The sequence below is a fragment of the Triturus cristatus genome, chromosome 3_2 (genome assembly GCF_964204655.1).
Source record: "Triturus cristatus chromosome 3_2, aTriCri1.1, whole genome shotgun sequence".
Lineage (NCBI taxonomy): Eukaryota > Metazoa > Chordata > Amphibia > Caudata > Salamandridae > Triturus > Triturus cristatus.
In genome coordinates, this window is record NC_140584.1 from 589,579,782 (window position 1) to 589,602,445 (window position 22,664).

The 22,664-nt window shown below is 44.5% G+C and overlaps 1 protein-coding gene across 1 annotated transcript in view; it reads right to left on the reverse strand.

Annotated features, from left to right (window-relative positions):
• Positions 1 to 22,664, reverse strand: part of HDAC1 (histone deacetylase 1) — a 207,262-nt gene that overhangs the window by 66,566 nt on the left and 118,032 nt on the right. Inside the window, exon 12 of the mRNA XM_085648399.1 lies at positions 11,917 to 12,063. Coding sequence (XP_085504525.1) covers positions 11,917 to 12,063 — 147 coding nt within the window. The remainder of the gene's footprint in view (positions 1 to 11,916; positions 12,064 to 22,664) is intronic.

Consider the following 22,664-nt stretch of genomic DNA (forward strand, 5'->3'; position numbering starts at 1 on the left):
ATGTTCCAGGTAGGTAGAGGTATGCCCGCCACCCATCCCCTGCTGTCACGCGCTGGAAATAAGACTAGAAGAGAGAGGGTGCCATGTAAACGAACAGTGCAATAAACATTCAACTTAAATGGAAAAAAATCAACAAAAAGAAAACCTAATAGATCTAAAGCACCAACCCTCTCTCACACACACCAGACAAGACAGAATCCAGCAAATTCCTATAATTAAAAAACAAACTAAACAACACCGTTTAACGCGTCAGTATACACCACTAGGGGGGAGCAACTTCATGGACGGTGTGGACCATATAATGCAAAATACCGGAAAGGGGAAAGGAAGGATCACAAATAAGATGATTACCATAGTATGCATCAATGATACAAGTACAGCGTAGACTGAGAGGGCAAACATTAAGTGTCAACAGCGAAGAAGGCTACTCTCAAGAGGATCCGGGAGAGGAGTTAGCCTAACGGCTAGCGCTGTCGACCTCAAACCTGGGAAACTGGATTTGAGTCTTGGCAATGACGCTGAACATCCTGTGATTCTGGGCAAATCACTATCTCCCGTGCCTAACAAAAAAAAATGAATGTGTCCTCATGTAATGAAAATCCGGTATCAAGGAGGAGAGTCTACAGGGGAGCTGCATTAAAAAAGAGGGGAGGTTGCGCTGTACAGTGTGGTTGGCTAGATTAGTCCAAGGTCGAACGTTGAGTTGGACAATGACGCAGCATATTGTTTGCAGCTGCCTCCGTCAAGGTGTATAAAAAAAAACGTTTACAATTTACCTCAACACAGAGGCTTGCCAAACAGAGCATGGCGTATTTGAGGCCCAGCTTGCGTAGCGAGTTCTTACCGACAGTGTACTTGTGTCGTGCCTCCGGCACAGTGATGGTGAAGTTAGGAAAGAACGATATTATAGTGGATCCCTGATATTATAGGAGGCCCTGCCCACAGGCCAAGCAAAGCACAATGTCACTATCTCTGTAGTTGAGAAGACGTGCAAGCAATGGCTGCGGATAGCAGCCTCTGGTGGTAGCAGGCGGAGGGTGTGGTGTGCACGCTCCACCGCAAATGTGGGCGTGAAACAACTGCAATCAAAGATATCCGTAAGAAGTTCCACATATGCATCTGGACGTCCCATGTTCATCTCAGCAACCCCAGTACACGAATAGTGTTTCTCTGGGATCTCGCCTCCAAGTCCTTGTTTTTTATAGCAACCTTTTTAAGAAGGCGCTCCAGCTTTTCCCGTAGTTTCAGCATAGATGTAGAGCCATCTTCTAGACTGGAATCACATTCCTCAGCACTGTACAACGTGTTGATGTGGTTAGGTGCCGTGCGACAGGTGATCCATGCGTTGTGGGCCATGACCGCCAGAGCTTTACAGGCAAACGGCCATCTCAGCTGCTGATTTAGACCACACCCACCCTGCCTCAAGCAACATGACCCCTTCACAGGACCGAAGGAACAAGCGGTCAGAATTTTTCTCCAGGAAAATCACCACCATTTACCGCAACTTCTAACTTCAACTGCACCCTACAACCCTCGACATGCAACTTCCAACTCAGTCGACAAACTAACCCTGATGGCATGGCCAACGGCCACCATGAAAGAGATCGCCACTACTGAAAAGTTCATCCACTCTGGGATCCCATCTGACCCCTGCCCTAATATGGTCTTCCCCAAAGTACTTCTACCAATGAGAGTTCACACACATATTCAAGGCACAACACAACTTAGGCCCCACTTACCTGAACAGTTGCATCTCCTTCCATCAACTACCAAGATCGCACTGTTCAGCAGTTCTTCTCCTCAAACACACCACGCATACCCAGAACCAGATCAGGACAAGGGTTCTCCAACAGTGCTACTAAAGCCTGGAACAGACCCCACCCAACATCAGAGCCTCCTCATCTTATCTTGAATTTCGCTAGAAGCTGAAGACCTGGCTTTTCAATTAACCATCCTACCATTGGCAGGGCTAGGCACACATACCAGCTCAGCACCACAAAACCCTTGCGGGTGATAGTGCGCTTTACAAATACATATAAAACAAAACTAGACCCAACGCGCAGAGACAATAGCTGCCACACATCAACTTGCGTGCATTATTTCCAACAGAACGAAGCCACTATGCTCAAAGCAAGTGTGCCTGGGCCTATTATTACCACTTACCAAGACCTTTCAATGATTACCCTCCAGATGAGGAGAGCATTCAGACGAGTGACCACACTCTTGAGCAGTAATGGGATTAAATACTGGTGGGGTGCACCTTTAGGATTATTTCAGTGGGAGGGGTCCTGACACCAAGTGCGCTCACTCGTGGAGGCACAGCAGATCTTGGGACTGGAGGGTCCAGAAGGTTACTGGAGACGTTCGCTATCTAGGTGTCAGCTCAAATCGGAGAGGAGTTGGGGCTTTGCAGCTATGTCTGGAAAGAAAACTTCACAGACTGTACAGAGGGAAAAGGGGTTTGGCGGGGGGACCTGGTGGTCCCAAGATGACGGGACTGGTTGCTCCGCAGCGGATCTCTACAGCAGGGGTGGGGGAATCATATCGCCCGACGCCCGAACCATGTTGTTTTAATTCACGGGCAAGAAGATTTATTGTCTATTTATGTCCGACGGACATGTAGACATTTAGATATTTTTAATCACGTTAGAGTGGCTCCCAAACTGTGCCACGGCGCCCTGGTGCGCCGTTATCAGTAGCCAGGGTCGCCGCGGACGATGTGGGAAAGATAGTGTCTGGCCGTGTAAAATACTATGAACCGCGTATTGCAGCTTAGCGCGGCAACTGATATGCAAAGTACGGGGGGGGGGGTTGCAAATGCCACCTGCTTAATGCGGGGACAATGGTTTCGCCCAAGAGCGTACGTACATGCGTACGTACGTGCTTTCGCAGACGTAGCCTCCGCGCCATTACTGGCAGACGCAGCTCACCCGCCCTGCCCTGCTGTGCCTCGTGGGTCCGTCTTCTTCAGAAGTTATAGGTATGTGCGGTCAAGACAGAAAAAAAAAAGTTATGTGTCAGTGTCAATTAAGAGACCACTATCTTTGCACTAACTGGAACGTGGATAGCCACCAATTACCAAAGCTCTTAAAACTCCACCACAACCGCATTGCTGTGGTATGGGTTTCATTGACCATAGAAGATGGCGGGCTAGGTCGGCAACACTGGAAATGCAGGTCGCGCCTGGGTGAGGTTATCTCTGCATCAAGTGCGCCTGGGTGAGGTTAGCCGGCCCCTGCATCAGGTGCATTGACCTAGCGAGCTTAGCTAGCATATCGGGCACTCTTTGTGTTTGGACGTGTGTTGTCGCCGTGAGCTTCGTTCCTGTGCTCTCTTTGCTTTCAAGTGTCGCCGCGGTCCCAGCAGACAGTCGCACACCTCCCGCGAGGCGTGTGTTGGCAGCTGCACTACTGAGATGTTAATCTGCCTCCAGGCTACAGGCTACTGCAGAATAATTAAATGTCACATTTTGTATCGTTGTGGTTTAGGTGGCGTTGTTTCCCGGCTATCTTATCTAGGAGGCGCACATCTCGGGATGAGCCGGCGGGTTAGAGTGAAGCTTGGGGTTCTGGTGCCTCGGTGGATGTGGACTCGAAACACCGTCCTCCTCGACCTCTGCACCAGAGTCTGAACCCGAAACTCGCCCCTCTTCCATCACAGGCCGCGCAGGCCACATGTTTCTGTGCATGGGTGTGAATCAGTTTAATGCCTCGTTCCGCCCCCCGCCCATTTTCTCCCTTTCAAGGCTAGGCGTTACCTTGCTTCGATTGATGTGTAACCACATTTACCAGTTAGATCCTTTGCATTGGGGTATAACCCCCAATTCCTCCCCTTTATATGCCTTAGGTTCGTTTGCATCCGGTGCACGTAGATCAACCCCCCCCCCCCCCAGTCTTTCTCCCTTTAAAGGCCATACGTTTCTCTGCATCGGTGGACCTGCACTCCCCTCGTTTCATCTTCCATAGACTACCTCTGATCCTAACAAATCTGGGCACAGGTTTGTTCCTTCCTGTTTGTACTTTCCCTGTGTACTTGTGCATAAAACATGTGCACGTTGGCGCCGCTCTTCTGCTCCGACTCTTCCTCAATGCCGGCTTGTGTTTTTAAGTCAGTTGTATTTCTTGGCAGGAGAGTATGGCAGGCCACCAGGTTTTAACGTCCGCCATCGTACACTGCTGCTAACATGCTGCGCGTGCGACCTCCACCCTTCACGACCTCCTACGTGTCTTTTCTCTGTCTGAGACCCCTTGCCAAGTGCTTTAGGCCCCCTGTACAGCGATGTCAATAGTGAAAAACAAACACAGATCACACGCACACTCATGCATGAATAAACACACAAACGCCAGCGGAGATCCCTGTTGTATAGTTGAGTTGTATAGTTGAGGTTGTGACCTCGGTGAAGTTAGTGAAAGTGCGTAAGGGGGTAAAGAACATGTACAAAGTCGATTACAGAGAGTGCATAGGATGGAAACAGATCTGCAGATTAATGCTTTCAGTAGAGACATCCGTTGGTGACTTGTAATTTATAACTTAAAGAGTCCTAACTGTCCTAATATAGAATAGTGAACTATTACTTTCAGCCCAGAACTGCATAAACACACCGACAAATATACATTACAAAATTGATTAAAGTTGCAAATGCAAAGAGGGTACATTTGGCGAAAAAACGATTCTTATTATTAGGAAGCTCCCAACTTTGCTGTTTCTTTTCTTTTTCGATAACTTACCGATTCGCAAGGAGTAGGGCTCACCACGTCTGGCTTTCTGCCTTTCCTGTTTATCTTCCCTTTTCCTTTCCTTTCTTTATTACCTTCCTTAATTCTTTATTTTTCTTTCCTTTCTTTTTGCCTTATTTTCTTTTACCTTTCATTATTTTCTTTGTTCATTCTTTCCTTTACTCCATCAATCATCTTTCTCAAGCTAACTTACAGGTGTGCTGGTCTATCGCGTTACGCTTTTCGCTGCTTTTCGTATACGGAAAAGCGCTCTGAAATGTCTATTTAACATTCAGACTCCTGCCACTTGGCGTCACGACTTAAAGGACATATTGGTATCCTTTACTATACCTCTCAAGTGATTTTCATACGTCATTTAGACTTTTTGAAAGATACTTATTTGACTCAATGTTATACACATCATTACTGAGTCTCATTTCAATAACGATCTATTAATCGTGTGGAAACTGATTGACATTTGCGAGAATCCAACGTCGCTAAAGTAGAGCCCTGAAGAAGTTCTTGTCTTATAGAACGAAACGCGTTGGCTGATGTCTGTTTTTAAGAAAATATACAAGAATTAAAGAAACACAATAAGGACTTTCCATATTGCTTTGGACTTCTTACTGGTGCACCTTCCTCTTTCGTTAAAAAAGTCTTTATATCTGTAAATCAGTAAAGTCCTTCTGCGGCGGACTTTTGGAAGAATTGTGCACAGGACTCATATATTTTTGTATACAGTAGACTGAGGTGCAGAACCGGTGGTCAGCCGTGGTGGTGCTCTGTAGTTAAGTATCTTTCTCAAGCAGTCAGTTCTAATGTTTTTCATTTATTCTTTATTGGTAACATGGATGGTAGTTTTGCATTAAAGTTTATGAAAGCTAGCTTGTACTTTTCCAAAGCTCAAATCCTTGTTCTTAGTGTACATTCTTTTCTTGGCTTCTAGGTCTAGAGTGCCAGCCAGTGTAGCACCAGCTGTGCGTTCACAACTTTGCATGAAACAGAATCACTACGAAGCATAGAGGCAGCATAGAGGTTCATTGCAGCAGGCAGCAGCAACCCTTGATTCTCGAAGTTTGGAAAAATGTAGGAGGAAACCTCATTCAAGATTTAGCGTAATTTCCTATCTGAGAAAAGACAAGTCTGTTGCTATAAATAACTCAACATTTGTGGACAGTGAGTTTTAAACTGAATTAAGTAGTCTCATACTTGATCACTTTTTGTCCAGTTGACAGGCAAATATGTCTCAACAAAGTCTATTTAGCTTTGGATTCAAAAAAAGTAAAGACAGTGATAAAGATAGCCCAGGAGAAGGAAACCCAAAAAAAACAACTGAGGCCGTTGGGCCGTGTAGCACTGCACAGAATCCTAACATAACTAAGAACAAAAAGTATGACGCTGAAAAAAGAAAACGAGTTTTTCAGTCACACTGGGTGGAATCCTGGCCATGGCTAGCCCTGAAGGAAAGTCCGGAGGGGGAAGGACCAAAAATGTACTGCACTATTTGCCACAAATATCCTACTATAGCACTCAGCTATTCGGGTTCCGGTAGGAATGCATTCTTAAGTGGATGTGACCAGTTGCGCATTGAACCAATCAGAGCTCATGAAAGTAGTAAGGCACATATGACATGTGTTTCATGGCACCGCCAGGAAATGAAAGAAACCACTTTGCAATGTCAGACCCCTACAGCGAGTACCTCAAATTCCAGTGTCCCTACAGAGCAGCCCCTCATCATGCAAGCACTGCAAAAACTGAAGGAAACAGAAAGAAAGAAACTGACCATCTTGTTTAACAATGCTTACCTAATTGCAAAACAAGGTAAGCCACTCTCAGACATGGACACCCTATGTAGGGCTATGAAGAAAGCAGGTGTGGATATAGGAGAAAATTATGCAAACCGCGAAAAAGCCACAGAGTTCATAAGATGTGAGGCGGATATACTTCGACAGGACATCAAAAAAATAGTTTCAAATTCTCGCTTCATCTGCATTATTGCTGACGGAAGTACAGATAGTGCAATCACTGAACAGGAAACTGTGCTGGTCAGAGTAGTCAATGGTGGGAAACCCTACACTCTATTTGCAGATCTTGTTCCACTTGAACATGCACATGCTCAAGGAGTTCTGGACGGTATAGTTAAAGGAATTAAAAGGTTATCTTTGGATTTAGTAGATATAAGGTCTGCAGAACATCCAGGTCCATCACTAATAGCTGTCAATTTCGATGGTGCTGCAGTTATGATGGGATCTAAGGGAGGGGTTGCAGCACTCCTAAAGAAAGACATTCCTTTTCTTCTTCCGTTCCATTGTGTAGCTCACAAGCTTCAGCTTGGGATTCTAGATGCTGTAAAATCCCATCCCTCTATTTGTCAGTTTGAGCAAACTTTGAAATGGATTTTCAAATTCTATTGGTATAGTCCTAAGAGGCGAAGAGATGCCAAAGAAATTTCAAGAATAATTGATGAAAACTTTGCACATTTCACTGATATTAAACAGGTTAGATGGGTTTCCAGCAAAACCAGGGCTTTGGCAGCCATGCAACAAAACCTGCAGACAGTGGTTCTACACTTGGGACAGGTCGCAGCTGGTAGTGATGATTCTGCTGCGAAGGCAAAAAAGTACCTCTCAGTTGTTACTAGTTTTACATTTATAAAAAACCTTTACAGTCTGAGAGATGTTCTGAAGCCAGTGTCTCAGCTTTCAGAATTCTTTCAGTCTAATGAACTGCTTTTATTGCATGTTCCACCTGCTGTAGAGAGGTGTGCGTTGACCCTAGTAGGCCTAAAGAGTGAGCTGGGTGAATATATGCAGCAGTTTAAAAAACTGTACCACCCTGAAGAAAAGAAGTTTGGACACATTTCTACTGATGGCTGGGAAATAAATTTATCAGGACACTGCCCACCAGCAGCAACAGTCCAAAGTGACAGTGAACTCATTGACAGTATGATTAAGTACATTGATAAGAGGTTTGAAAATTTTAATAGCATGCCAGTTCAAGGTTTTCAGGCATTTGATTATACACTGTGGCCAGAAAGTAGAGAGGAGCTCTATACATATGGGCTCTCTGATATTGAGGCAATTGTACAACATTTTGAGGTACTTTTCACCACAGACGAGAGGTTAGCAATTGTAGAGGAGTTTTGTGGACTTAAAACCCATATGAAAAGCTTTCAGACCAAAGGTATTCCTGTATTGCCTGCATATTCCACCCTGCTAGCAACAAAACCTTACTCGTTGACTAATATATTAAAGCTTGTGGAGATGATGTTCACATTCAGTGTATCTACAGCAGAAGCTGAACGTGTGTTTTCTGCCATGAATATCATTAAGAATCCACTAAGAACACGGTTAAATCAAGATGTTCTCCAAGACCTAATGCTTCTTAAGGTAGAAGGACCCAACTTTGAGGATTATGACCCCAGCAGAGCTATTGATCTCTGGCTTACAACAGGAGGCACAAAGCATGTGTGCGGACATAAAAGGCCACATCTATCATAACTGTTGAAGTACTAGTTTTAGAGCAGATTCCTGTGCCATGCAAGATCGTTTATTGTTGTATTTCTATATGTTTGGATGAAAAGGGATTTATAATATCGCTTGACAAGTTTTCCTTTAGCATTATTATTGCACAGCATTCAATGGTTTACTGATTTTAATAAAGCAAACATATATTAATGTTTCTCTGTCAGCCGGAGCCCTTTGGTTTGTTGTGGAACGGGGGTAGGTGGGACAAGTGGATTTTACAGGACATGTAGATCTCAGTGGCATTTTGTCCCTTGGACAACTAGATTATTTGGAAAATTCCACACCCCTGCTACAGTCTGGGTGGGGGAGGTGCCTGCACAATTCACCAGGTATGGATGGCTGGAGATGGTTTCTCCTGCTGGACAAGGGAACTGATTGGCATGACTTAGCTACCAATCCCGCTAGGGTGCTGGGAAGTTTACTTACTATGGTTTCAGTTTACTGTTAGTTACTATTAAGTTGAGAGAGTCTTCGTATGAGACAAGGGAAAGATAAAAAAAAAAGCATACCCACCAATCATCAAGATTTAAGGATTCTTTTTTATCACATCCGGAGCGGTGCCCTTCTAAGTCCACCCATTGAGATGCACAACCTGTCCGGATATTGTACCCGAGAGCAATTTATGGCAGTGGTTTTAAACATAGCAGCTCTAAATATTAGAGGCCTTCATGACCCAGCCAAAAAACTTGCAGTACTCTCGCTTTTGCGCTATTTAGACAGAAATATGTAACTGCTGCAGGAGATACCTTTGTTTAACAGGACTGGCCACAATCAAGGTCAAAATGGTTTCTTTGCCACTACCTATCCTCTATTAACAAGAAGAAAGGAGGGATTGCCATATTTTTAAATACCTTTAGCGGGGAGGTTAAGGTGATTGTTGCAAAAGTTAAAAGGGAGGACCCTAGCTCCCCGACTCGCCAAACGGGAGCACATATTTACTATACCGTCCATATACTCACATAGCGAGGGGCAGGATACATTCTTGTGCTTGACACTACCGTAGATTATGTGATCCCCAAACAAAGAATTAATAATAGGTGAGGACCAAAATGGTCTTGGATAGCAGGGAAGATTAGTCTGCTCAGAGATTTGGTCATGGGGTGACCTCTCTCAACAGTGTCAAACTTCTCTTCAAGATGTTGGCATGACTGACCTATGCATTCAACTGAGCAACTTAATTTTTCTCGTAGGCACCCCAGACTTCTGCTAGATTGAATGACTTTGGGAGTTCCTCCCATTTGGTTGAAAGGGTGGCCAAAGTGAAGTTAGGGGTTAGAAGAGTGCCTAATCATGCTCCGGTACATGCAGTTCCTAAAACCAGACAGAGAATAAAGAGATAGAGAATAAAGAGATGGAGACTGGATGAAGACCTCCTAAGCAATAAGAATAGTAAGGATTTATTGCTGTGGCTGCAGAGTAATTTCTCAGAGAAAATGATAGCAAAGGAACCATGGTTCATAAATAAATACATACATACTCTGATTTGTAGAGCGTGGCTGATCACCCGTGAGGGTATCCAGGCACGGTCCTTGGACACAGTGAGATTAAGTTACTTGCCCAGAATCACAGGATTTTAGCAGACGCCAACACTCGAACCTGGATTCCAAGCTCCAACGTTGGCAGCTCAGACCGTTATGCCACATCATATATTATGGAATGTCTTAAAGGACTTAATTCAAGGATATTTCACCTCCCTCACGAATCTGGCGTCAACTATTGGGGAAGGAGGGTGGGAAACATTTGTGCAGCTTACAATGCTGGATATGGGGAGGGCTGAGCATGCACCTCTCTGACTTAACTTGACCTATTACAAGGGTGAAAAAAGGCAGGGAAAGTGTTTGCATCTTAAGTTGAGAGTTCATGTCCTTGATCATAAATAAAGCAGGGGTTCGGAAAACCAGGATGGTGAAAAAAAAGCAGCATTTAAAGGTTGCTATAAAAACCTGTATTCTGTGGAGACAGTGAGGCAAATCGAAGCGGGAAAATACCTTGAAGTATAGCGTATGCGTCTAAGTCACGCAACATGGTTAGATAACCCTATTACACTGGAAGAGGTCATAGGTAGGATCTCTAAAATACAGCTATATAAAGCCCCCGGTCACTGAAGGATTTATAGGTGTATTTTATAAAACATTCTGGCAGCTCTTAGCACAGTCCTCACTAGTTTACATAATTCTTTTGGGGGCTCCAACCAATGATTGATTCTGTGAGAGAAGCCTTGAAAGTAATTAAACCAAAGCCTAGTAAAGGACCTAATTAGTTGCTCTTTCTTTCGGCTGATATCCGTACTAAATACAGAGAGGGTAAGGACACAGTCACATTTCCTGACTTTTATTTTTTACACCCAAAAAACATTCGGCCCAGGATGAAATTGGCTTTGCCCTCTATTCAGGAAGTTAGGGATTAAATGCTATTGTGATGCCTTATTGTGCTACAGGACAAATGATATTGATCTAGTTTGCACCGTTGCCTCTTACATTTGGTCTGCTTAGTTTATTGTGAGAAAATAGCTAACAGTAGACTGAATCTAGTGCCTGCTTTGTAAATCGAATTTGTGCACTTGATGTGTGTATTATGAACTAAAATGAATTTTAATGTGGTTTTATTATTCTCAATATGATTTTACCAGTACCACTTATCTGGTAATTATTTCTGATTTTTACTTGCACGCTTTTGAAGCAGAACGTTTTAGGTTTGGTATGTGTGTTATGGCTATAAGCTGAAACATTTATAATAAACCACTAAATACAGATGAAAAACATTTAACGTGGATTTTGGCTTGGACACTTGAACCACATGACCAGTGGAGGATTATCCCAGCCAGAAAGGCAACAGATTATACCAAACATGGCCTCAATGTAATGAATAACGTTTGTAGAGATAAGAAAATAGTTTTGCTTGTGTATGTTGATGCTGAGTAGGCTTCGACAGTGAACACAGGCCATTTATATTGAAAGCCTTGGACGCCTATGATTTGACCCTAGAGTCACAGCATGGCTATCTAGGGGTTGCAAGACCCTGATGGCGGGAATTTATGTTAATGGAGAAATGTCGGATTTCTTTGGGCTAGAGAGGAGTACAAGACAGGACTCCCCTCCCCCCTCACTTATTTGCCTTATATATGCAACTTCTGGCAATTCGAATTAGAGCCCAGGGAGAAATTAAAGTGATCTGTCTTGGTAGTGAGGAACATAGATCAGGCATAACTGGAAAGAAAGATATTTCAAGACTAAACTACCATAAAAAAGATGAGAACAACATTGAAGCTTCAGGTTCCTCTGAGGACAGACGGCGCTATACATTTGTTTACCACATACATGTGAAAGGCCCTGAGAAGTGTGGCCAAGCAAATAAGAATTTTCAGTGCAGTGACACAGCCTATTCCAGACTCATCAGGGAAAGACCTACCTATGTGTTGAAGGATAGGCCAAGAGGTATGCATGCTACCTCCACTTTGTTTTCTCCAGAGTGCTCTCCCTCTGCCATTTCACACCCTTCAGATTCTTCACTTTTTTACACCCAGAATGTTTCTCGCCCACGTAACTTTATTTTCTTTCCTTCAGTGAGCTATTTCACCTTTCCAGGTTCTTCACGCATGTGCCACACTGATATCAACTCGCCCCCCTCCCTCCCTTTGTTATAGCAAAATTCAGTCCTTAATCTGGATTTCTCACCTTTCTTCTCCTCGCCATCTTTCTCTTCTTCAGTCTTCACACGTTTGGATTTCTTGAAGTTTGCCACATTTTTGCGCCCACCTTCACCTTCATCTTCAGAGTCAGAGAATTCTTCATCACATGCTATCCTCTTGTCTGCTGATCGGACTGCGGGTGAAAAAAAAACATGTTGTAAGGTTCTCATTAGGAAAGTTTTGGCCTTGGTAAAGAGACCAACATCATCACAATAATACCTCAGACAGTCTTTACTAGCAAAGAAAGAATGCATAGCATAGTTTTCAGGAGGGTTGTTGCAAGAAGTTCATATAGCAATATTTGGCTAATCATGCCAGAAGATGAACTTCAAAAGTTCGCAACAAGAATGACAAGACCCTGCATTGGAAAAGGCACAGCACTAGATTGTAATCCCAACAGATTCCGTCGTCAAATAAGCTTTGTTTGTACTTTATTTTAAGACCAAGATCTTCACATTCCGTCACTCTTCTATCCCTCCACTATCCTTTTCAATCAAAATAACAGACCAACATGTTCACTTCTCAAATTTCACTATACTAATTTACCACTTACTGTTTAGGGGTTCCAGAGTAGTGTGCTATTTGCCGATAAAGCGCTTCAACACCTCATCAGGGGTAGTAAGCACTATATAAATGCAAACCTTTTTCCCCTCTTCTATCCCTCCGCTATCCTTCTCACTCCAAATAACTGACTACTATCCACCACTCAAATTACTTTCATTTTTCACTACACTAACTCAACTGTAATCCTTTATGGGTTCCGGAGTAGCATGCTACTCGCCGAAAAAGCGCTTGGACGCCTCGTGAGGGGTAGTAAGTGCTATATAAATGCAATTACAATACAATAAGGTAAGGTAAGCACATTTTTAAATACAAATACTTTTCGCTTACTAAAGTCGACACTTCGAACAATTTCTGAACAGTTCAATGTTGTCCTATAGGAAAAACGACATTGCGATTAAATAGGTAAGTATCACACTTACTATTCCAGTCTTCGGGACCAAAGGTCAGCAAAGGTAAGGGTCAGGCGAGTACTAAAACTGCACCACCTGCGAGGCAAGTCGCAGAGGTCAAAATCGGACTTTCAATAGAGACTGGGGGTACTGAGAGCCACACTGCTTGCTATTAAATTTGTTGTAGTGGCCAAGCTTTGAGTGATGGTCAAGCACGGGGGACTGGCACAAAGCAGCACCAAACATACACCGCCAGCAGCACAGGTAACGCCAAGTGCAGGGTACAAATTCAGCATTGGGCGCCCAATGCTATTCAATGAGGATTTCTGTCGACAAACAGGCTGAAAACTATATGTATACAAAACACAATACCTCCGACACCATAGATCTAGATCTTCTACACCAATTGGATTATTTATTTATCCCTGGGTTGTACCTGAATACGAAAATACTTTTTTTGTTTTCCACCAAGACGTGTTAGCCCTATGCAGGACTTGCTAGACAATTAATTTCTTGCCTTGTTTTGTATATAGGGTATATACAGAGAAACATACTCAAAACATGTGAACTATATTTACAGTAGACACATCTATAAAATTTATATTAAACAAATATCTGTACAGTTTACAAACGTGAAACAAAATGATGCTGCCAAGCACCAAAGACTGTGCGGTTCTGCAGGCAAAAAATAGTCCTACTCCTTTCTTAGATAGCCGTAAGGGGACTCCTCTCATTGATGTCCTCGCAATACAGTAGTGTTTTGTGCCATTGGGAGGTCACCCCAATGTATAGAACCTAGTACAGGACCGTACAGAGTGGGTTCTATAGTGTCCAAGTTCGGGACAAAGGTTTGTGGTGGGTTCTGTGGGCTGGCCTCTCAAAGAAATACGACCAACGCGTTTCGACCTTCTAATTGGCACTTCTTATAATAAAGGTCTTTATCAGGGTACGTCTTTATCTGGGAGGACTTGTGGTACCAAATCTAGTTGTTGGGAGACGTGGAACTTCTCTTATACACACTCGGGGGTGCTTAGACTGAGCGACCTGGCGTCTCTTGTTTACAGCCGCTGGGGGTGTGTGGGGGGTCTCGTCGTGTGCATTATGCTGCTCGTCCGCGGACTTGTCTCTCTCGGGCCGCAATACTTCTGTGCTCTGCACTCGCGCCCTCGTGCAGCAATGCAGCGTGGCACCCTGGAATTAATCTCTGGTGTTGCAACGCTGTAACGCGACACCACTTGGATCTGTGAATCGATCTGCGGCGTATGCGATAAACAGGCTGAAGGAGTCGCACATCAGAGGTTGCAGGAGGGAGCCCAACGACAGCAGAGGTAAGTTGAGATGTAGGGGGGGTTGTAGAGGCACTGTCGATTCAGCTTACCAAGACGCAGGGGCTTCGGGTGCAGGGTGTGCCTTTAGCCGGAGTCGTCTTACCGGAGCCGGTTGGGGTAAGGGAAACCTCTGGATTCAAGCTGCAGAAGTCGTGGAGTTGAGGAGAGGTCACCCAACACTGGATTAGAGGTAAAGATCGCTGGGTCATCAGGTGCAGAATGGGCAGGAGTCGCTGTTTCAGCTGGATCCGAGCCCTTGGAGTTGGATTCTTCTGAACAGGGCCGCTTTACTCAGGAGATCTGGTCTTTGTTGAAGAGCAGGCAGGCTTCCTTGGGATTCTGGAAGTTGCTGGCCACAGGACAGGTGCCTTCTTTGCAGAGACTTTCAGAATCTTTAAAGCTGGAGACTGGCCGGTAGGGCTGGGGCCAAGTCGGTAGTCGTCTTCAGGCTTTGCTGCACAGAGTCTTCTTCGTCGTAGATTGCAGAAATCTCGTTTCCAGGTATGAGGGAGCCACTTAAATACTAAATTTAGGGGCGTTTTAAGTGAATAGCAGGGAGGGCCAATGGGCACCTTACCTAGGATGACTGCATCCTCAATTATGCCACCCTCCCGTGGGAAAGGGCATAGACCTATCCCCTATTGGGGGTCTACCCATCTTTAAGATAGCAGGGACTGAAAGATGTGCTTCACCTCCCCTCCCCACCTTCAGGGTGGAATTGGCAGAGGTGGGCACACATCCTATTCTTCTAGGTTTTCCAGACGGCTTTACCGCTCAAAAGGGGGAGCGGGGAGGCGGGGGGGGGGATGAAGGGGTGTAAACCGGGGGCTGCCATCTGCTGCTAGCAGCAGAATCTGGGGGTCACATTACAAAGGAGGCAGGCCTTTGAAGCTTCTCCTTTGAGCACTGGGCCATCCTGGGGGGCGAGGTGCGACACATCTGCCCAGGTTGTGCAGTGTTTCTGGTCCCAAAGCGCAGAGGCTCTCCTCCCAGAGGTCCATAAACATGTCTGTGGGTGGCAGGCTGCCTAAAGGCAGTTAGTGACTACACCAGGGTTTTCAGGGGGCGCCTCTTAGGTGCCCTCTGAATACAAGGTTTAATAAATCGCAAACTGGCATCAGTGTGGATTTATTATAAGGAGTTGTTCGGTGCAAAACACTTCTGGTTTCAGTGAAGCCATCATGGTGCTGGGGAACTCTATTTGTCTTGTTCCCAGCCCATGTACTCTCTCTGACTCCACTGGCACTTACAATATTAAGGAATAGACCCTAATACTGTAAGGGCATATCTCACACTTGTGATATCGTGCATCCTGCCTTAGGGCTGGTAAGGTCTGCTAGAGGGGTGACTTACATATATCTAGGGCAGTGCTAGTTGGCATGGCACAGAGGCAGTGTGCCATGTCGACGTTGTTTTAGCTTCAAAAGGCCATGCATGCTGCAGTGGCAGTCTGCATGGCCTAGGTTACAGGTCCTACAGCCAAAGTTGCATCAAAAGCCAGGCAAAAAGTGATGTGAGGGGGTGTACTGCAACAGAACTCCATTTTTACACAGAAGTTAAAACATGGCAGTGGTGTTGAATGTTTGGGCTGAGGAGATTGTTCTAGACCACAAGGACTAAAGTCTTAAGACAAATGGAATAGTGATCCAGAAGGTTTGCATGCAAATTCTCTTGTGTTGGGGTTCAGGGCTAGCACTTTCCTGTGTCCTCTTTGAAAGTACATATATAAGTCACAATCCCATTTTAGTGGCACAAACGTGCCCTGGGGCACATTCATTCTTCTATGAGAGGAATTGAAGGGGAGAGGAATGAATTTGCTCAAAAGGGGGTACAATGAGTCTTGTGAGGGCTATGTTTAGATTCCATTGAGTTTCTGGTGGCTTTGATAAATGGTATATGGAATAAAGAGGAGCGTTCCTTATTCTGCCTGTAAGCTGCTATGGTGCCTAAATGAAGTCTAATGAAAGTGTACTCTAACACAGAGTGTTTTGGATAAAGGAGGTGCATATAATGTCCTGGACCACAGGGTTTAATGGATCTATGTGCTTTGGGAAACAGTAGTAGACAAACCTTCCATTTGGATGTGGAGCAAATCCAAGCAGTTGGATTGTGTGCTTCCTTGAGGATGTCCATGCACTCTTGTGGGAGGCACAGTTATCTGAACCCAAGGCAGATCACTAGGTTGAGCAGTTTGTGGTATGTATATCTGATTTGTCCCTGACTTCTGGTGACAAGGTCCTGCCTGTTGGGGAGCTTCTCATGGGGATCGATGGAGACTGGCTGCAAGGATGAGTGTCTGGGACGTCAGTCACCTCTTCCGCACCACTAGTGGAAGTAGTCGGAAAAGTGTAAGCAAATATCCCCGACTGGTTCATCTGTAGTGCATTGCCTATGGAATGTAGTTATGAGAACCTGGAGGCGAAGCTTGGCCATTTTGCGTTCTCTGTGGTGGTGAACAGATCTATCAACATTAGAAGTAGCAGATTAGAACTTAGATTGAGTTCCCATTCATGACCATTTTTCGTATGACCTGACCAGATAGGTCTCCTAGGTCATTAGTGGCTACTGGAAGGTACTCCACTATCAAAAGGATGCGAAGACGAAGGGCCCAGATCCAAACTGTCTGAATTCTAAATGAAAGGTTGAGAGAGTGGGTGCCGCCTCGTTTTAGGTACTACATCGCAGTCATGTCTGTACAGACAAGTACTACCTTGCCCCTGTATCTGCGGATGAAAGGCTTTGAAGGCTAGCTGGACTGCTAGGAGTTAGAACTAGTTGATGCAGTAAACCTGCTTTTGTGGGGTCGACAATTCCTGTACTGCTGTGAGATGGAGATATGCCCATCGTGCTTGTGATGCATCCATGGTGATGGTGACCAGTGGTAAAGGACCTTTGAAAGGCTGGCCCTGCAACAGGTTGTTGCTGTTCCACTACTGCAGGGTTGCTGTACACTGGCCTTTACCAACACTAGATCCTCCATGTGACCCTCAGATTGGGACTATTGTGCTGCAACACACTGAAGTGGATGCATGTGTAGTCTGGCATGGGCCACTATGGTGTTACAGGAGGCCATAGGTACAAGTTGCACACCTGTTCTGTCTGCTAGAGGAGTGTTCAAAACACCATGTTTCGACTGAGGTCTGAGGTCAAGAATTGGTCTGAGGGACCAGTCGTTCTGGAGGATAAGCAGATCCTGAAAAATCTACTCGCCCACTTGCTATGACAAGTTAGATTTTAACAGGGCAGGCTATTTTTAAGGCCTACTGGACCTTTCTGGCGAGAGGGTGAGCTGGCAAACAGATGTTCTGTTCATTCAGAAAATAATGAGTAATAAAGATGCCTTTAAATCATGTTTTTAAATCATGTTTTTATCTGGTCACATTTGCTGTGCATTCAAAGACTGATGTCAAATGCCAGCTTCTGTCTTCTTACAAATTGTTGATTATTTTACTCTGGAGATTGGGGTTTACTTTTCTTTCCCTGACTGCAAGGTTAGATTTTGTAAAGTGAACTGTGACAGAAGAGTGTGAAATGAAAGGCTGTATGTCAGTTTTCTTTCTAACACAACATTTAAGTAGCTCGTAAATGAACTGTACAAATATTAGTTTAAAAAATAACAGAACGCGCATTTTTGGTAATTCTGAAGTGAACTGAAACAAAGATTTTATAGAATCAAAGCAAATTAGAATCCTTTACTTGGTGATGTGCAAATGATGAATATTTGCAGAAACCAGGATTTCAAAACATTGTACTCTATATAGTTTTATCAGTAAAACTGCACATCAGTGGGAAGGTTTATGGCCATTACAATGGAAAATGTGCTGTCTGAATGACACTACACTTCCACATCATGCTTTAGTAATGTATTTATCATGGAACATGAACTGAGAAATGTTCCTGCCATCATCCTGATGACAATGCGGTTATGAAGTAAGAGGCAATTATGGGTCCGTGAATCCTATGTGTTTTATACATTGAGCACAAGTCAGGTCTAATAAAACAGACTAAAGTATTTTCTGTACTGCAGACATGAACAAATCAGATATTCGAAGGTGCGCTCATATGTGATCATGAAGAAAAAGGCAACTCTGAAATAAAATGCTGGCCTAGGATCACACATTTGAGACCAGTTTGTGGGTCAAGCGGATTACAGTTAGGCAGAGTAGAATATTAAAATCAGTAGACCCGCAGGTCTGGTAACATTTCTGTGGCATTTTGAGGCCTGAAAGTACAGCGGATAAAGCCCCCTTTTCCTTGGTGTTGTGAGGAGATGGCTTTCTGTAGGAAGGCATATACGATCCTTGAGATGCGAAACTCGAGGTGGTATGTTGGGTGGGGTGGGGGTAGGAGTAATATTCTAGGCAGTAACCATGCTGAATTATATCTAGAACCCATCTGTCTGAAATGATTTGTTGCCAGTGTGGCAGGAGATTGATTCTCCCCAAACGTGTTGTGTGGAAGCAGTAGAGAGTCAGTGTTTTGTGGCGGCGTAGGCTCCCTTGCCAGAACCTCCATGGGCTTTTCCTCTATTGTGATACCTACACCCTCGTGTGTAACACCCCCCCCCCCCGTCCCCCACCCTAGGGGTGCAAGGGCGGCAGGGTTCCTTTTTCTGCTCTGGGAAGTACTTGTGTCCAGGGAGGATCATCTTAGAATCACCATGATATTGCTGCCAACGAAAAGACCCTCTCCTGCCAATAGTCTGGAGAGGCCGAATGGCTTTAGCCATATCTGCATCTTCCTTCATTTTTTTAACATTTGAGCGACCTGTGGGCTGAACAAATGTTCAGAATCAAAGGGTAGATTAAATATGTGTTGTTGCACCACCAGTTTTAACCTTGATACAGAGCCATGCATGTTGCCGAATGAGGATACTTGTATTGACACCCCATGCTGTCCGCTGCATCTAGGGTAAACATTGTTTTGCCCTCTGTGATCAGTTCTTCCCCCCTCTGTTGGAATTCGGGCGGCATGTGAACTAAGGAGACCGATCCTATGTGTCCCCTGATGTATGGTGGGTCAGAAGGTGAAGCCATACACTTAGGTTCCACCCTTGGAGTTACTACCCTAGCTTTTGACCGGGTACATAAAATAAAAGGCCTCGGTGCTTAGTTTTAACATGAGATTTCGCATGGGTAGGAACTGAACGGTACGCTCAGTCTTAGAGTCTTGATTAAGAAGTCGTTCTCATCCTGAAGTATACGAAGGACCACTTTGTGGTACTGGGCTGCATTTTTACCTCATATTGTATTAGCTCGTGGTAGGAGGTTGCATCGTCGGGGGGAGGGGTAATGAAGGTTTGTAACAGTACAGGTGTCGGAGGTTTCGGCCTCCTCAATGTCTCTGGCGCAGTTGGGTTTTACCCCAAAGAGGTCTTGTAGGCATTGTATGCCTACAAAATTCAAGCAGGATGTCTATGCACTCCAGCGAGAGATGCAGGTTACTGAATCCTATGACCTAAGATGCCTGATCACTAGATTGAGCTGCCTGGGGTCTGGGTGCCGGATCGCATCTTGGTATACTGTGAAAAGGTTCTGTCTGTTGGGAAGCTTTTTGTGGGTGCAGATAGACAGCTCAGGAGTATTAAAGCTGCCTAGCCTATCAGACAGCTCAAGATTATCAGAGCTGCCTAGCCTATCTGGATAACCATTAAAGAGGTTTGCTTCATTTTCTCAAAAGCAAAGATTCTTGAATAGTTCCATCCATACTGCATTGCCAATGGCCTGTGGCAGAGGGAACTTGGAGGCGAAGTTCGGGCATTTTGTATTTCTGGGCATGGCAAACAGGTCCATCTGTGGGGTGCCCCAGCATTTGCAGTACCATAGTAGATCTTGCTGGCTCTCACTCATGGACTTGTTGCTGTATCCTGCTTAGTCGGTCTACAAGGTCGTTCTCCATTCCCCGAATATATTCTGCCAAAAGGCAGATAGCCCAGTGCCAGGTCTCCTGCGCTTGCACGGAGAATAGAGTAGTGTGCATGTCTGGCATTGCTTTTAAGGGTAATTTTTGGCGATCATGTTATCTGTCTTGATAAGGACTATCTTGCCAAGAATGACTTCAATGAAGGTGGCTTATGGCAAATGTCTCCAAACAGTCGATCGAGAGCTACCACTAGCTCGCAGACACCTTCAGAGTAGCTCACAGCCTAGAGTTTATTTTTAAATAGGCACAGGGTTGCATTTTCCTCTTAAAGGGAAGGTTGTGTTTATTATACATTATCATCAGGCTGCAGATAGCAGGGCCGGATAACGAGCAGTCAGATTTATGACCTAGGCTGGGGCGGCAGAGGTAAAGAACTGAAGCACTGGGATATTTAACTCAAATAAAAGTCTATGTCAACTTCGTTTTGGAGCGTGAGAACAAATTAGGTTTCTGAATGTTCTAAAAGGCAGAAAATAAAGTTGTAAAGTTTCCTTAATGCCTAAGTTTACACTTCATTTCTCCTCTTCCATTTCAAAGTGTTACATTTACAAACAGCAGGCGTCTTGCTCCCTGTGGCTAGTAGACACTGTGCCATAATTATAGCTGAAAAATAGTCACTTTTTTAAATGGGAGAAATTTAAAGTGAAGAACAATATTTCTATGAAACATCAAGTCTTCATGGTTTTCTCCACTTCCAATTAAGCTGGTTACGTCTTCATGTTTTATGTACCAGGTTTCAAATTCCCCCAATTTAAACAATTGGCGCTATTTTTCCGCTATAAATATAGCACTAGGTCTACAGGCCACTGGGATTAAGATGCCTATCGTTTGTAAATGTGACACTGGAAATGGGAGAAAGATGTAAAAGAGTTTTATGGAATCTTTATAAGGAATATGCTACTTACCAGTATGCATCTGTTCTTGGCATGTAGAGCTGCAGATCTACTCACTGTGCATAGATCGCCATCTGGTGTTGGGTCCGGATGTTTGCAGTTGTTTTTCCTCTTGGAAAGTCTTTGAATGTCACGAGGTATGTGACTCCTCCTTTGGATCATACTGCGCATGGGCTTCGGCTCCATCGTGAGATTGTTTTTCACCAGCAGGGAAATGATGGAACGTAGTAATAAGCCGTGAAGATACCCATGTGTGCTGTATCTAAATAAGATAAACTGGAACAGATAAAGGTAGCCGGGTGGGCGTGTGTAGATCTGCAGCTCTACATGCCAAGAACAGATGCATACTGGTAAGTAGCATATTCCGTTCAAGGCATATGAGCTGCAGATTACACACTGTGCATAGATTACATAGCAGTACTCGCTCCTAGCGGCGACCACCAGTATCTGTTGCAGTTGTTTGAAACAGTGCTTTTAGGACAGCCTGGCCCACACTAGCTTGTTGTTTAGTTTGCACATCTACACAACAGTGTTTAGTAAAAGTGTGCGGTGTAGACCATGTAGCTGCTTTGCAGATATCATCTAAGGGGATGTTCGGTAAGAATGCCATGGAAGCCCCTATTTTACGTGTAGAGTGGGCTTTAGGGGGAACTGATAGCGTGAGTTTTGCTTTGTGGTAGCAAATCTGTATGCATTTAATAATCCACCTAGCTATCCCAGATTTTGGGATGGGGTTGCCTTTGTGTGGTGGTGAGAAAGACACGAACAGTTGTTTGGTCTTACGAAAGGGTTGTGTTCTCTCGATGTAGTAGAGTAAGGCTTGTTTGACATTTAGTGTGTGGAGAGCTCTTTCTGCAATGTTCCGTGGCTGTGAGAAGAATACGGGCAGTTCCACAGATTGGTTTAGGTAAAAGGGAGAAATGACTTTAGGGAGGAATTTTGGATTAGTGCGGAGAACAACCTTGTTATGGTGCATTTGCAGAAAGGGTTCTTGAATGGTGAGTGCTTGTAGCTCACTGACCCTTCTGAGGGAAGTAATGGCTACAAGAAAAGAAGTTTTCCATGTTAGGAATTGAAGTTCACATTTGTGTAGAGGTTCAAAGGGAGGCCCCATTAGTCTTGTGAGAACGATGTTTAGGTTCCAGACAGGTGAGGGTGGCACTCTGGGGGGAATTATCCTCTTGAGGCCTTCCATGAAGGCTTTTATGGCAGGTACTCGAAAGAGTGAGAGATGTTGCCTGTTTTGTAGATAAGCTGCTATGGCAGCAAGGTGCAGTCTAATAGGCTATTTATTACACCTACAAAAATGCAACCTAGCCTACACGTCTATGATGTGTTGAATGGACACATCTAAGGGATTGATATTATTGTTGTGACAATAGATCACAAAACGTCTCCACTTGGTAGGTCGTCTAGCTTCTCTAATGACGTTCATACAGTCAGGGGGAAGATTAAGATAACCGAATTCTAGGATTTCAGGAGCCAGATCGCAAGGTTGAGCTGAGCTGGGTCCAGGTGTTTGATCTCTCCATGATTCTGGGTTAAGAGGCATGGAGAGAGGTGTAACTTTTGGTGCGGTACTACAGATAGTTCCAGCAGTGTGGTGTACCACGGTTGTCTGGCCCAAGTTGGAGCTAC